A 14,521-nucleotide genomic window follows, 5' to 3' on the forward strand; every position below is an offset into this window, starting at 1 on the left:
ACATAAAGATTTCTGTGATAATGTGCATAATGACGAACAATTCCTTTGTAACACTATGCATCTTGTAAACAGTTGTGTTTATATTTTAGTTTTTGAAGTTACTCGCAAACTCATTTTCCAAAATGAACCTCAAATAAAAATTCTGTGTAGTTTCTTTACTTATATTTGGAATATATCCTTCAAAAAATGAAACAAGTCAATTGAATGTGGCTGCAAGTGATAACAAGGTGTGTGTGTGTGTGTGTGTGTGTGTGTGTGTGTGTGTGTGTGTGTGTGTGTGTGTGTGTGTGTGTGTGTGTGTGTGTGTGTGTGTCCCACCTGGGTATGAGTGTGTTGCAGCCCCCGGGGTCCAGCGGGTTGACGTCGCAGCAGGTGTAGTCAAACGTCCCGTTCCAGAGGTGTTTGGCGAGCTGGAAGGCGACCTTCCTCTGAGCCAGAGTCACCTCTTTACCGTGCCACACGTACACCTCACTGCCGAAGTCAAACACCAACACCTGCAGCGTGTAAACAACAACAACAAACACAACAACAAACACAAGAAGAAAGCATGAGTGAGTTTTCTTTTGATAATCCATGTCAAGCAAAATGGCTAATGAATATCTAGGTCCCCTATAGTGTTTAAAACCCATTTATTTGTGTATGTAAGACCAAATGGAGAATAATTAACATAAATAAATAGTACAATGAAAAAAAAAAAATCTTAACTTGGGAAAAATACAGACAGCATTTAACATAAAAACACGTATCACAACAAACGGCACAAATATGCCAGTAGATTTAAAAGGCCGTAACATGTTCCATCATTAATATGCAGAGCACTGATTGGTGTTAGCCCCGCTGTCCTGAACTCATTTCATTTCCTTCATCAGTGCACAGATGGATGCAGGACGTGCTCGCCATGACACCTGCTGTTGCTAAGCGACAAAATAAAACCCAGCTCGAAGCAAAAACTATTGATATTCAGAGCTTGGTCCTCTAGAGGAAAAAGTCACCATGTCATTATAACATAACAGGATGTAAAGTTAGGTATGTAAGAGCTCTTGTTTTGATGCTGCGCTACATTCTTGTTTTCAGTTAATAGGCTTTATAACTAGGTTTAAGTACAAACACCACGCCTCAAACACATCCAATTTCCGCACACTAAGGCGTTTAATCTCCCCTGATCTGTTTACTTCCTCTTTGATTCAGTTTTCATATGCCTCAAACTCTCTCCCTCTAATCTCTCTTTTGTTTGAAAACAGGAACCACTGGGGGCACAATCTTAATCAGATTACATGAGGAGACGGCTCCCCCTTCTCCCCCTTCTCCCTCCTATCCTCCCATCTTCCCACCTTCAGCTGACACTCATCACTCTCTTCATCCATCTGTCCACGACTCATCATCATCATTGTGGCTCTCCTACAACTTCTATTTGAAATGAACTCTTCTAAACCCATATCCTTATAGAGTTGTGCACTGATGACGTATTTTTGTAGGCTGACCTGGAATTTAGCTACGAAACGGCGCCCTCGATTAAAAACAATGGGATTATTCCATTGCCTTTTGGAGCACAAATGATGATCTGTGGCACATTTGTGATACTTAAATGTTTTGTTCAGCAGGACAATCTCCACTATTAACACCACTTCTATAATACTGTAGGTGAAGCGTAATGCAAACGGATGAAGTGAATAGCTAATGTTGGGATGTAAACTAACTAGATCACGCTCGCATGACTTCACGTCACCACCGCTAAGCTAAAGGCGGCTAATGTTCAGCCTGATGAAGTTTAGTAGTCTCATTTGGCCGCTTGTTAGCAACTGTTGTTTCAGTCATCTAACCAAAAGCAAGTTACAAAACCCATTGTCTTTGAATCAAGGGATTGATACATTCATTTCTCATGTCCAGGTTTCAGGACTCATTCCTGCACCTCTCTTTTGACTATAATCCAACCCAGGTTGAAAACACTGACCTCCTTGGCGGCCAGCAGAGAGCTGCGAGGGACCTTCCCCCACTCTTCATCGTCAGGAACCAGTTTGTCGTCCAGCAGTCTGAAGATGCAGTTTGTTTCTACAATGGCATTCTCAAACTGCTCATCTTCCTCTGGTGGACCGGCCGCTATAAGCACAATCAGAAAGACATCTCAGTGTGCATGCATCGGAAAGGGTTAGCAGGGTATCTGTCCAATTCATAGTATAAGGAGAACTAGATACGGGGTTGAAGAAGGGACCCATCCATTACTATGGAAGTTGCTCAGTGGCACATGAAGCCAAAATGTCTGAGAGTGGAAAAATAACTGGATTCTGCTTTTACCACATTTTAGAACTTAAAGACCCTAATGATTTAAATCAGGGCTGTACAAGTGTTCATTCTGGGTCGTTTATTTTTAAAACTGATTTACAGACATATTTTTAGCTCCGACGTTATCTGTCTTTGTATCGGTACTGGAGACATGTTAAAAATATTTATGCATGTATTCGCTATGCAGTTTTAGTGTCGCCAACTCCGTTTCTAATACGTAAAAAGACTGCAAAATATGATTATTGTTTGTATTTTCGATCTTTCCAATCCAGACGAGATCTCTCTCCCCCCGCCTGCTTGGGAGGGGGCGGGGCAGTTTACACACACGCAGCTGCTACATGCAGCAACACACACACACACGGAGATGGCTGAGAGAACGCGCTCCGAGGTGTGGTTCAACTTTACCCGTCTCGATGCTCGTTGCCTAAAGTGCAATAAGTGTTTAGCATGTAAGGGCGGTAACACGAGCAATGTGTCTAAACATTTAGCAAAAGTGCTCCACATCCAGACGGAGGAATGCACCGGGTTCGACTGTCTTTCTCGTAGCTCTGTAGCCCCGTCCACGAGTAACGTTTCCACGTCAGGTGTTATGTATGCTAGCAGCAACACACGGAGTTAACTACATGATACAAACATGGGTTAATGATTAGAGGAAACTGAGTTATTTATTTTGTTAAAGTTTCAGCTATTCTGTTTACAGTTCTGTCATCAGATTATTTAATACGATTTGTTAAAACATTGTTGTTTCTTTTGATGTGAAATATTATGTATTTAATTTAAATAAAAAGCAATGTTAGATTTGTTCACAATTTGTTTAGTTAGTTTACCTTTTTTTTTTCTCCAAAAGAACCGATAAAAGACCGGATCGATAAAAGTAGTAGTACCGTTAAAACGATACCCATCCCTAACTGTGTCTATTACTGGACATCAATTACAGCTGCTTTCACACACACATGTAAATATATATATATGTTTTAATTAATTTCTTATTTTATAGTTATTTTATTATTTTGATGTTGGATTTTATCTTTGTATTAATCTTTGTGAATCTGTGCTGTCCTGTTTTTCATTCTTACCCTGTTGCTGTTAAACCACTGAATTTCCCCACAGGGATTAATAAAGGTCCATCTTATCTTATCTTATCTTATCTTACAACAATATATTTTAACTCCCGGCTCACTTTAATAAAATGCAAATGGCTTGCTTGAAATGTTGAGAGCAACAACTTGATCCTTCTTGTGCGATCTGATCATTAAAGGATCATGTCTTACGTTGGTAGGCGGTCTGTCCTCCGAGGACGGTCCAGAACTGCTGGGCCTCTGCAGCCTGAGGGTTGGCTGCTTCCTCGATGGTCAGCACCTGGACCGCCCTGCAGCCCATGTCCTTCTTCGTCTGGATGAAGGTGGCCATATCTTTCGCCTGCAGACAGGAAACACAGATGTTTAGTTTGGCGACAGAGACAATGGTGATTTCTGTTTGCTGTGTGCCTAGTTCTGCGTCACATGCATCCACACATTTGGACAAAAGGTACGATTTAACAACTGGGTCAGATACTGAAGACAAAGTGATTTAAATAGACTTTGCTGAATCGTGATCAAATGATTAACAACACTGAGCAAGGAGGAGTTTATTACAAAGTGTCTAGACACATCTCCTCTGGGGAAAGGAAAGAGATGTAGCCAGGAGGAGTGTGTTTGAAAAGGAGGATGGGCCTATGTGCCAAGTGTGTGTTAGTGTGTGTGTTAGTGGAAATGAGGCAGAATTTTGTATGACTCATCTTTGTCTAAACACTAAAACCCAGTAGCATTGATTCTAGACGTCCAAACTAATACTCTCTCTAAGTCTAAGGCACCGTATGTAATGATTATTAATGAAAGATATAATAACGTTTTAGCGCCCACCTTCGACTTCTCGATAACGTTTGAGAACTCTCCGATCCAGACGAAGCAGTGATCTGGAGTGACCAACAGGAAGCAGTCGCCGCTGTTCAGCGATGAGGCTCTGGGCTCCACTAATCTGGTCTGAATGTGACGACGACCTGGAAACAAAGAGTCATACCTTTCAGTTCCTTTACAGAATATCATCTCTGACACATTTATGAACATGAACACATGCAGTGAAAAAGGCAAAGAAGCATTTATGATGGATTGAGGGTTTGGGAAATACATTCATTTGCTTTTTGGATTCTTTCAGTTTGGTAAACAGCATAACACTGAGACTAGACTTCAGTATGGATCTGTATGGACATGTCACAGTTAAGGGCCAAAGTCCATCTCCCTCTCTTTTTTCTGAACAACATTTTATGTTGAATATTGCAGTACCATTTCTTATTTAAATTGTTATGTTTATATAAATCGTTTTATTTAATTGGTCCTTTTATTTGAAATCCAACTTAAACTTCTAATGTTTTTATTGTATTGCACATTCCTTCTTTAACTTTTTAGTTATATATAAACATTTGTATTTATTTTGTTTGAGGACATTTTTATTTAATTCTATTCTAAATTTGAGCCAAGGTTCAAGGTTCAAGGTTCAAGGTTCAAGGTTCAAGGTTCAAGGTTCTTTATTTGTCATACGAACATAGCTACAGAGTATATGTCGATGAAAATCTTAGGTCACTTCTCCAACAGTGCAACACAATAATACAGAAAAACAGAAAAATATAATGCAAGTAAATATTAAAAAGTAAATACAAAAAGAAAAATAGTTAAAAAAAAAGTGAAGTAGTGAAATAAGAGTCTATATGCAAGCTATTGGAATGATATATTAGATAAATAGATAAATAATGACTAAGTAGCAGATGAATGTTATCCCAATAGAAACCAATTATCCCGGAAAACATTTTTTTTAAAATTCTGATTTAAGCCTGAAAGTGATATATTAGTTTGTTACCTTTGAGCTGCATCAGCATGAGGTTCTTGTACGGCACGGCGCTGTTGTTGGACATCTGCTCGGAGATGTTGACGCTGCGCAGACTCACGCTGCTGAAGTTTTCTTTACTGGCCAAACCCGCCAGAGCAGCCTCCGAGTACTCAGAGGATTTATTAACTGGAATGAGAACGGGTACACATTTTATGAAGAAAGAAAATAGTCCTACAGGGGAAAGAAAATACAACATAAATGCTTCATTAAACTTTAAAGAAGCTAAACCCCCTTCTGTAAACACCGCTTCAGAAGTGGGTCATATGAGGCTGCATTCCAATTAGTGATGTTTACCCAATGAAAAAAAGATAGATGTAGTTTTGTAGGCTGTAAACAATGATGATGTTCCTCATTTTCCACTGGGACTTGTGACATCAAACAACATGACAAGGATGCAAGTCTCTTTCCTCAAGTCACAGACATGTTTATACACACCTTCGGCTTCTCGTTTACGCTCGCTCTTCTCCGCCTTCATCCTCTTGCTCTCCAGCTGAGCCACGTTCAGCCTCTGCTCCGTGTACTCGTGTCTGATGTCCTTCCTGGCCGCCAGCATCTTCACTGGGTTTCTGGACGCCTGCACGTTCCTGGACGGACGCACCGAGCGCTTGTGCTGCACCATGGCCGACGTCAACCTGGAGAAGAGAAAAGGATATGCAAGAGTGGTGTGTGAAGTTTATATTAGATATTTTCTGTAACTGCAGGGGAATACGGTTACAGTATTTCAAAGTCAAAAGTCAAAGTCAACTTTAATGTCAATCTTACTCAGCTTGTGTTTACAGACAGAGAGATCAAAATGACGTTTCCAACAATCCCAAATGTAAAATTATACAGTATACAGATATGTATATCCTATATACACAATCAACAGACACAATATAAGTTTGTAATATAATTATGTTATACCATGAGATTGATTCAGTTACTCCCCAGCCCTGAGAGTACCTCCTTACCAGGGTTCATACACTTTTTCACCAATGATTTTCAATGACTTTTCCATGACTTCATGACCTTTACCTAATTTTCCATGACCAAAATAAATTACTCTTTCTCAGCGGTGCCACTGAGAATGGTTTATTTTAACATGGAACAGGAAAATAAGGTCTGCATCTGAAACATGTTGTGCCTATCTGAAACAAATCAAATAGGCTTACTAGCTTCTACACGCTAAAGCAACTCAAATCTCTCACCAGCAAAATACCTCGTCAGTTAAATGCCATTTTACGTTTCATTACTATACGACACAGTATTTATTATCATTATAGTATTACTATTTCAGCGATTAGCTAAAATATAAATTATATTTGATGCAACTTTAGTTACATTTCCATGACTTTTCCAAAATGTTGGGAAAAATATTGTTTTCCAAAACTTTTCCAGGGCCTGGAATTTCCATGACTTTTCCAGGTTTTTAATGACCGTAAGAACCCTGCCTTACACATATGATAATCTACAATAATATCAGGGGGGTTATCATCCAACCATCTTGGTAATATTGTGAGGTGTGTAGGAAATAAAGCGTACCTGTGTTTGCGTTCATAAACACAGTCTAATCCAATAAACAAAGTTATATGGATTTAGAGTTATGTCTATGCAAAATACTTTCACCCTTTAGGCCTATATCTATGATCCCTACTCTTTCCTCTCCTATATACATTATCTGTGACTTTTCTATATTCACCCAAGCTCCTGATGCCCTACTGTACCATACAATTCTACACTATCCAACACTTCCCTAACACTTTCTCTGTCTTTAACTGTAATGGTGGTATCGTCTGCATACTGATAAACTAAACGAACCCTCCCCCTGGTACCTCTACTCCTCTGATGTTGCCGTTTTGCCGCTAGGGGCTCTGCTGACAGCGCATACAACATGGCCGAGTGAGTGCATGTTGTTCAATCTCTCTTTGAATTGACCAACAAAAGCTTTATCTTCTTACTTTGGACCCTGAGAGCCAAAGATGGCGTCAAAGTCCTCACTGATCTCGATCCTAGTGGGCATGCGTGGGAATTCGGCGACGCGTCTGTAGAACTTGGAGAAGATCTCGTCATCCAGCTTCATCACTTCCTTCACTGCCATCTCTGTGACTGTGATGGTGGTTTCCTGCAGTCCGGCCACTGATCGAAGAGAAACACAGAAGAAACTATTTTAGGCTTTAAAAGAAAAACAAAACAAGAGTAGAATTTGACAAAATAGCAGGAATGCATGCTCTTGAAAAACCTACAAGTTAAAAAGGAATTCTATTTTTTTCAAGAGGACAAAAAACATTGCTTTATAGGCTTCCGGTAATGCAAGCTTATTTGTTTATTTATAAAGCACATTTTAACACAGGGAGTGCTTTACAAAAAAACATTATAAGCATTAAAATAGATTGCAACATTTAAAAACAGACCTTAAAGGTGGGGTAGGTAAGAATGGAGAAAGCAGCTCGAGTGCGCTAGAATTTGAAAGTACGCAGCCGAAAAAAATCTGCCCCTTCCTTCAGACTTCCTCACAGAGCCCCTCCTCCAACACACACGAACGCGCACATGACCAATGAGGGCATGAGATAAGTTTGTGCACAGATGGAAGGCTGACAGGCAGGTAGGCCGTCCAGTTATTTTAGCCGGGTCGTGCTTTTTACAGCGCCACAGATGACATTCTTTTATGGATTTATTGTCAAAGCATTTAATGTATTCATTGCTATCGGGATGTTAAGAGCATTCCATGGAATATAACAACAAGTGTTTCTGAAGTGAACTACCTACCCCACCTTTAAAGAGCCAAGATAATACAAATAAAACAAGCTAAATAGAGTAGGACAGGTATAAATACAAGAAAGAGAGTTACAGTGCGGTGCTTAACAGCAAGAAGTGCATACCTTTGCTATTCAGGCGTCCCAAGAAGCTCTCCAACTTGTCAAGTTTCTTATCCGTTTCCATGTCTGGTCTGGCCTCAATTTCTATAATGAAAATAAATCAATCTTACTTATGGTGCATACAAGATCTGTTTATCTTAAACTAACAAAAACATTTACATAATTTTGTCTTTTTCAACCTGTTTTCAAGTTATTTGTTCAATGTTTTTAACACATCATATAGATCGTATCGTATAAGCTTAAAAGTCAAGTCAAGTAAAAGTCAAGTCCACTCCTGTCGCTAAAACAACAATGAAAATGAAGTTGATTCAGGTTTAAATCACAGCTGTTGGTAAACTGGGATTTCTTTAGCAGAGGTTTCATGAATGACGAAGGACTTAGACATCTGTCTCACCCTCTTGTGGTTTGTTGACAGCCGGCACGCTGCTCTTGAGTTTGGTGGAGACCGGTGACAGGATGGGACTGATAACTGAGGACGTGGCTGCCAGGCCTGCAGACACACGGACACACATTCACACCAGATATATATTATTATACAATATCTAATTTAATAAGAAAAGATACCAATTAATGCATCTTTTTTTGTTTAAAAAAATAAAGAAATCATGATTATTTTGTCCAATAAAAAGGAGAGTATTTCAGAATCAGAATATCTTTATTAGTCCCAAAGAGGGGACATTTACGTAGTCACAGCAGAAAAGAGCCAAAGACAGCTTAATGTTACGTAGAAGCATGCTTAAAAAAGTATTAGAGTAAAAAAGTTATAATATAATAAAAAGTTACACAATTTACAAAATACGCATCCTGTAACAGTTCTGAGGATTTAGCAGCCAGGTATATATTACAGTTATTAACGGCATGTATATATATATTGCACATATTGCACATAGTTGGTTGGTATTTAACAGCAAGGGGTGTTATAGTCTGTGTTGTTGTGTGTGGGGGGGTCTTGTTTGTGCATAACAATCATATCCAGTAGCCTTTTAAATGGTGAACCCCTCAAAAAGTTGGATGGGTTAAGACAGGATGGAGCTCTGACCTTTCTTGACCATTCGAGAGGCGACGGTGTACTGGATGGAGTCGTTGGCTGCTCCTTTGCCCTTAGTCTTCCAGGCATCCTCTCGAACAGAAATCATCTGTTTTCTCTCCTCAATGGACATCTTGGCCTCGATGTCCTCTCCCACCTTCTGCACAGACAATTAAAGTGAGAAAAACCATCAAGTTATTAAAGATTTTAAAGCTGCACGTCTTTCATGCAATGCAATAAACTCTGCAAGGCCATTTTAGAGATATTTCCTACACACGTGAAAGTGCTGCATTAAAACTTCAAACGAGATCATGGAGCCAAATCAAAAAGCTTCCAGACGCCACTTGATCCACTTTGAGTCAGAGAAGTACACCGCCTCTCACACAGCTTCACATTAACTTCATGTGACTCCACACCTCTTCCCTCGGGAGCGATTATTCATGAAGTCACAGTATCAAACCGAGCAGATATAAGGAGATTTCATACACTCGAGCGGGCTATCTGCATGTCCTTTCTAGCTGATATGAAGTACTTTATTCTACCGTAGGAGTGATGGATATACACTGAGATCAAAGAAACAAACAAAGCAGGAGTTTAAGACTCCGGTACATGCAGCGTGCCAGGTGTATGTCCTTACCTGACTATGATGGTCAATGTACTGACACTTTTGACCGAGGGATATAGTAGGAGAAAAGGTGGAAGAGAAGACAGGTTCCTGAGGATGTAGAGGTAGATGGAAAAGTGAAAGAAAGGAAAGCAAAGGAGGAAATGATGAGCATGCAGATGAAGGAGGATAAGGGAGGGATGCAAAGGAGGAGAAGAAGGCAAGAAACTGGAAATGTAAAACGACTCGCTATCTGTAAAAAGCAATGAATAATGTACAAAGAAATAGTTTTATGGTGTTAATCGATTATTTTCTGATAGTTTAGATATTTTTCCCCCACTTGTATGTTCTTTATAGTTAAATGTGTGTTTTTAAAGCTTTGTTATCTTTCCAGTTTTTAGCTGTTCATCTATTTCTGTGTTGGTACACTGAGAAACATGTCAATTACTCGTATGTTTGTACACATACTTTGCTTAAAAAGTGGATTCTGATTAGTTTAAATATGTTTTTTGGAACAAACACCATTTTGTTATCTCTGAGAAATAACTAAAGCCTTTCAAACGTAAAATGGATTGCTTGTGAATTAAAACACCATGCTTCCCCAAACCAAAATGCACTTCAAATCATTAAAGGGCATTGAATACAATTTCAATTCTAACTGTTAGGCGTAGTAGATGAATCAGCAAACTGCGAAAGCCGTTTCCCGCTCTTGTATTTTGTAAATCGAGACGGGAACAGCTTGCTCACAGAAAGTCACATATTAAATTACTGGTGCGGTGAAAACACAGCCCGAAGCTTAAAGGCACATTAAGTAATAGTTGACCTCAAAGTGTTATATTTACAGATCAAATCTATAGCGGTGTTTCATAACATATTTGTACCTCCTCAGATTCTTTCATTTAAATATGCTTTTAACAATGTAATACTTTACAGGCAAACAGCAACAATAAATGCCCTTAAAAATGAAATAATACTATATATATCATTTTAACATCAGAAATATATGTATTATGTATTATGTGTCTTTTAGACATGGGTTTTCTGAAGTGTATTCTTTGAAACAGCTTTCCCTCCTTTTTTTTTAATGTTGAATATATTTTTTAAGCCATAAAAGCAATGCAAAAGCAGCAGGAATGTGCTTAAAAACATTATTTGTATTCTTATCCAATTACTTTTTACTTTATACAACTAAATGTGTTTGTTTTTTACCTGTTCAAATGTGTAGCCATCATAGAATATATATATATTTGTTTGTAAGTGAATAACTGATGTTGTTGTCCACTGGCATAAAAGTGAATCCAAGTGGTACAAGATCTTGAAAATAGGATTTATATAATTTTACAGCAGTTTTAACTACATGTACAGAATGTATCAAAGGGCAAAACTAATGATATTCAGCCTTTGCATTACTGTACATCTACAAAGTACCCTTTAAGACAGAATCAGCAGATGTTAAGAAAGCTTAGAAAGCTGCAGCATGTGCCACCATTTCGGACTGCAGGGTAACAGAAGAGCTCCCAAAGACGGACAGATTAAGGAGGAGTGATCACACAAAGTCCACACAAAGCTGTGATTGGACAACACGAGTCGAGCACGCAGATGATTGGTTCACACCGGGTCTTACCCACAGCTGCTCAGACACAGACACAGCGGAGTATTCTTGAACGACCACCCCTTCCTCCTGAGGGGGTTTAAACACAGTGGAAGTTCTCGGTCAGAGGGAGAAAAAAGGGGGAGGAGGAGAGGGGGTTTTGTTGATGTAATGAGTTTAAGGGTGAGACTGCCTGGAGGAGTACCGTGCGGGGCTTAAACGGGCAGTTTCACCCAGCAGAATACTAATGTGCTGTAGATGAACTGCAGGAAAAACAGTCAACCCTGAAGCTCTTATATGTAGTTGCACATAAATACACTTTTAAAAGCATTTTCTTTCTGTCAAATAATCTTTTAAAAACAGAATTTACTTTTGTACGCTGCCATTAATTAAGAATTGGAATTTGCTTCCAGCTGAGAGTAAAACGTTCACAGACTTTTATTTTTCTCCAAAAAGTGCAAAAACAATGGATATTTAGCAACCAGTCATGTCAACAGTACTTACTTCAGTTTTAGTTAAAATGAATACTATAGTTACTGATAAATATCTTGATGTGTATAACTCTTGGTGTTATAAGTAAAGTGTGAAGTGTTTGTTGATTGTTATGTGTGTACCTGACAGATGGAAATCAGCTAATAACTAAATCTTCTCTTTTGTTTGTAAGATAATAGCGACGTGATGATAAAATAAATGTAGCCTTGAGCCTAATCTTTTCAAAGAAAGGAGAATCTTTCCCCCAGACTGCTAATTCTACACAGGCAGACAGTCCCATATGCTTCCTGGTTTACAGCCAATAGGGACTGGATGCTGCTCTGATCTGGACCGCTGGACTCAAACAACAGATGGACCAAAGGAGGAAATGAAAGCAGCACTTAGCTAACGGAGTATTGACAGGAGCTGCCATGGCAACCAAGAGGGATGGGCAGTGAAATGTGGCTAAAGCTGTTCAACCAGCACTGATCACTTTAACTTGACCTTTGGTCCAAAGCATTTTGTCTTTTTTACTCGTGTTAGATTGTAGATTTGTACTTGTATATTGTGACTATTGGTTTTTGTTACCTGCCTATGAACTATGGGTATAGAATTAGCATTTTAGCTAACTGTAGCATTTTTATGTTATGCATTTTATACTGATTTTAAGAACAATGTGCCTATCAAATAAATAAATAAAGCCAGAGGTTTAACTGTTTTAAGAGAACCTAGAAAAGCGCTATATTAATTAATAAATACAAAAAGGTCAATACAACATTTCCAACTCATTCCTACTGGTTATTATAACATATAAACATCTTTACCGCAGAGATTTCAGGGTTCTCCACCTCACACAGTTTTACAATGGCCTCCATTAGAACAAGCAACATAAGCTTGCAACTCTTCAAATGTTCATTCCAATGAAAGTGATGTGATTTGAGTAATTGATGATCAGACTGACCTTCCTCTCGCTCGTCTGCTCTGACTCCCACAGCTGAGTCTGCTGCTCGGTGGTCGCCACTTTAACCACTTCCTGCTTGTTGTTGATCCTGTTCCTCCAGTCATCTTCACCACTCTTCTTCAGCAGTGCCACTCTGAAACCATCAACATGTGTATTATCTTATCTTATGTGTATGTAGTGTCTCTCCTGTGACATGTCTCCATGCTTTAATGCTCAAAAAGCTCTTTATGTTTCTCATACTGCCTGTGCTGCAGCACCTCTTTTCACCCTCTGTCTGAAACCAGAGCCCAGTCTGCTCTGATTGGTTAGCTGGCCGGCTCTTTCGTGATTGGTCAACCTCTTAGAGATGTCCCGCCCCATAGCCTATCAAGTACAATGTGTCGGAGCGCTAGCCAATAGGAGCGCGAGTATGACTTAGTGATGTCAGCCGTAGACTTACATATCCAGCTCAGTAACACAAAACAATTGTGAGTTCTTTAGGCAGGTGGCCAACATCTTTAACATTTCAAATTCATCAGGGAACATTGTCCATCCACTAACATGTATGAGAACAGGACAAGCTTTTTCTCAGCATTACTATGGGAGTTTATTCTAGGGATAGATAAAAAAAACAAATAAAGTGAACAGTTACTGTAATGCAATTCCTTTATTTGCCTGAAAGTAAGGAAAATAATCATTCAAGAGTGAAAGATAGGTCAGATTTGAAGGATTGTTATAAAAACGGACTCCAAAGTGGGCGCTGATAACGCACGGCTGAGGGGTAAAAATAAAGTGTGTCAACCTCTCCGCTGCCTGAGTGTGGACAGGGCAGGAATGAGGGCATTAGGAGGAACCCCAGAGGATTTCTCCTCCAGTCCACACAGCTGCATGGGCGGAGGAACACATTGTTGCTAAAAATGAATCTCCCTCACCTCTAAAAATGTAAGAATCAAACCTACATACTGCAAGGACGGGGAGGAAGTGCCTGATTCTGTCAAACGCTGCTCATTAATCATGCTGCAGTTCAGTGTCTGATCTCTGCTAACATCTCGTAAAGCGCCGAGCTGTGACTGGAATCAGGGTTCATTTGTTCCAGCAGCTTTGCTACGCATTAGGTTTTAAGAAGCACCTTAGGGTTAGGGTTAGAGATTAGGGTTAGGGTTAGAGATTAGGGTTAGGGTTAGAGATTAGGGTTAGGGTTAGAGATTAGGGTTAGGGTTAGGGTTGGGGATTGACCTTGATTTTGAAAACCCTGTTCTTCTTTGGAAATGTGCAGCTGACTGAGCGTCCTTGTTATCCCAACAGGAAAGTATTAGGTTGTACTCCTGACCACGGATCCCATTTGTGAAGTTTTTACTGAAGTAATTGTCTTGTTTGTTTCTCCTATTATGTCTCTCTATGTCTATATCTTGAACAACAGCTGAACATCAGATATATCTCTTTTATGTCTCATATGATTCCTAAAATGGACATATACCAACCATTTCTTTGAGACAGATAGACCTTCCACTAAGACTAAATGAGTGTCTTCACACAGATTTAATCTTAAAATGCTAAAAGGTATGTATTAGGGACTGGTTGCCTTCATAAGAGATGAGCTACTGTTGTTCAAATCAGTACATTTTGGACAGGGAGCGGGGAGGAAAATGCAGCACAGAGGCAGACAGAGCCACATTTAGACTGGATAAGGTAAAAATAGCCTCCAGCCTACTATTACATCATTATTATTCAGCTTCTTATCACCAAATCATCCTGTTTCCTCTTAATATCCCTAGTCCCAGCACTGCTCTGCAACCCAGTGAATGGAAAGGTGACAAATATTTGCAGAAAT

At 39.4% G+C, this 14,521-nt stretch overlaps 1 protein-coding gene across 1 annotated transcript in view; it reads right to left on the reverse strand.

Moving 5' to 3' along the window:
* Positions 1-14,521, reverse strand: part of LOC117538612 (supervillin-like) — a 60,792-nt gene that overhangs the window by 13,907 nt on the left and 32,364 nt on the right. Inside the window, 13 exon segments of the mRNA XM_034204470.1 lie at positions 319-494; positions 1,952-2,097; positions 3,552-3,699; positions 4,182-4,318; positions 5,173-5,328; positions 5,638-5,834; positions 7,140-7,317; positions 8,061-8,141; positions 8,452-8,547; positions 9,097-9,244; positions 9,722-9,799; positions 11,313-11,369; positions 12,712-12,844. Of these exon segments, the coding sequence (XP_034060361.1) occupies positions 319-494; positions 1,952-2,097; positions 3,552-3,699; positions 4,182-4,318; positions 5,173-5,328; positions 5,638-5,834; positions 7,140-7,317; positions 8,061-8,141; positions 8,452-8,547; positions 9,097-9,244; positions 9,722-9,799; positions 11,313-11,369; positions 12,712-12,844 (1,731 nt within the window).

The sequence above is a fragment of the Gymnodraco acuticeps genome, unplaced genomic scaffold, assembly GCF_902827175.1.
Source record: "Gymnodraco acuticeps unplaced genomic scaffold, fGymAcu1.1, whole genome shotgun sequence".
Lineage (NCBI taxonomy): Eukaryota > Metazoa > Chordata > Actinopteri > Perciformes > Bathydraconidae > Gymnodraco > Gymnodraco acuticeps.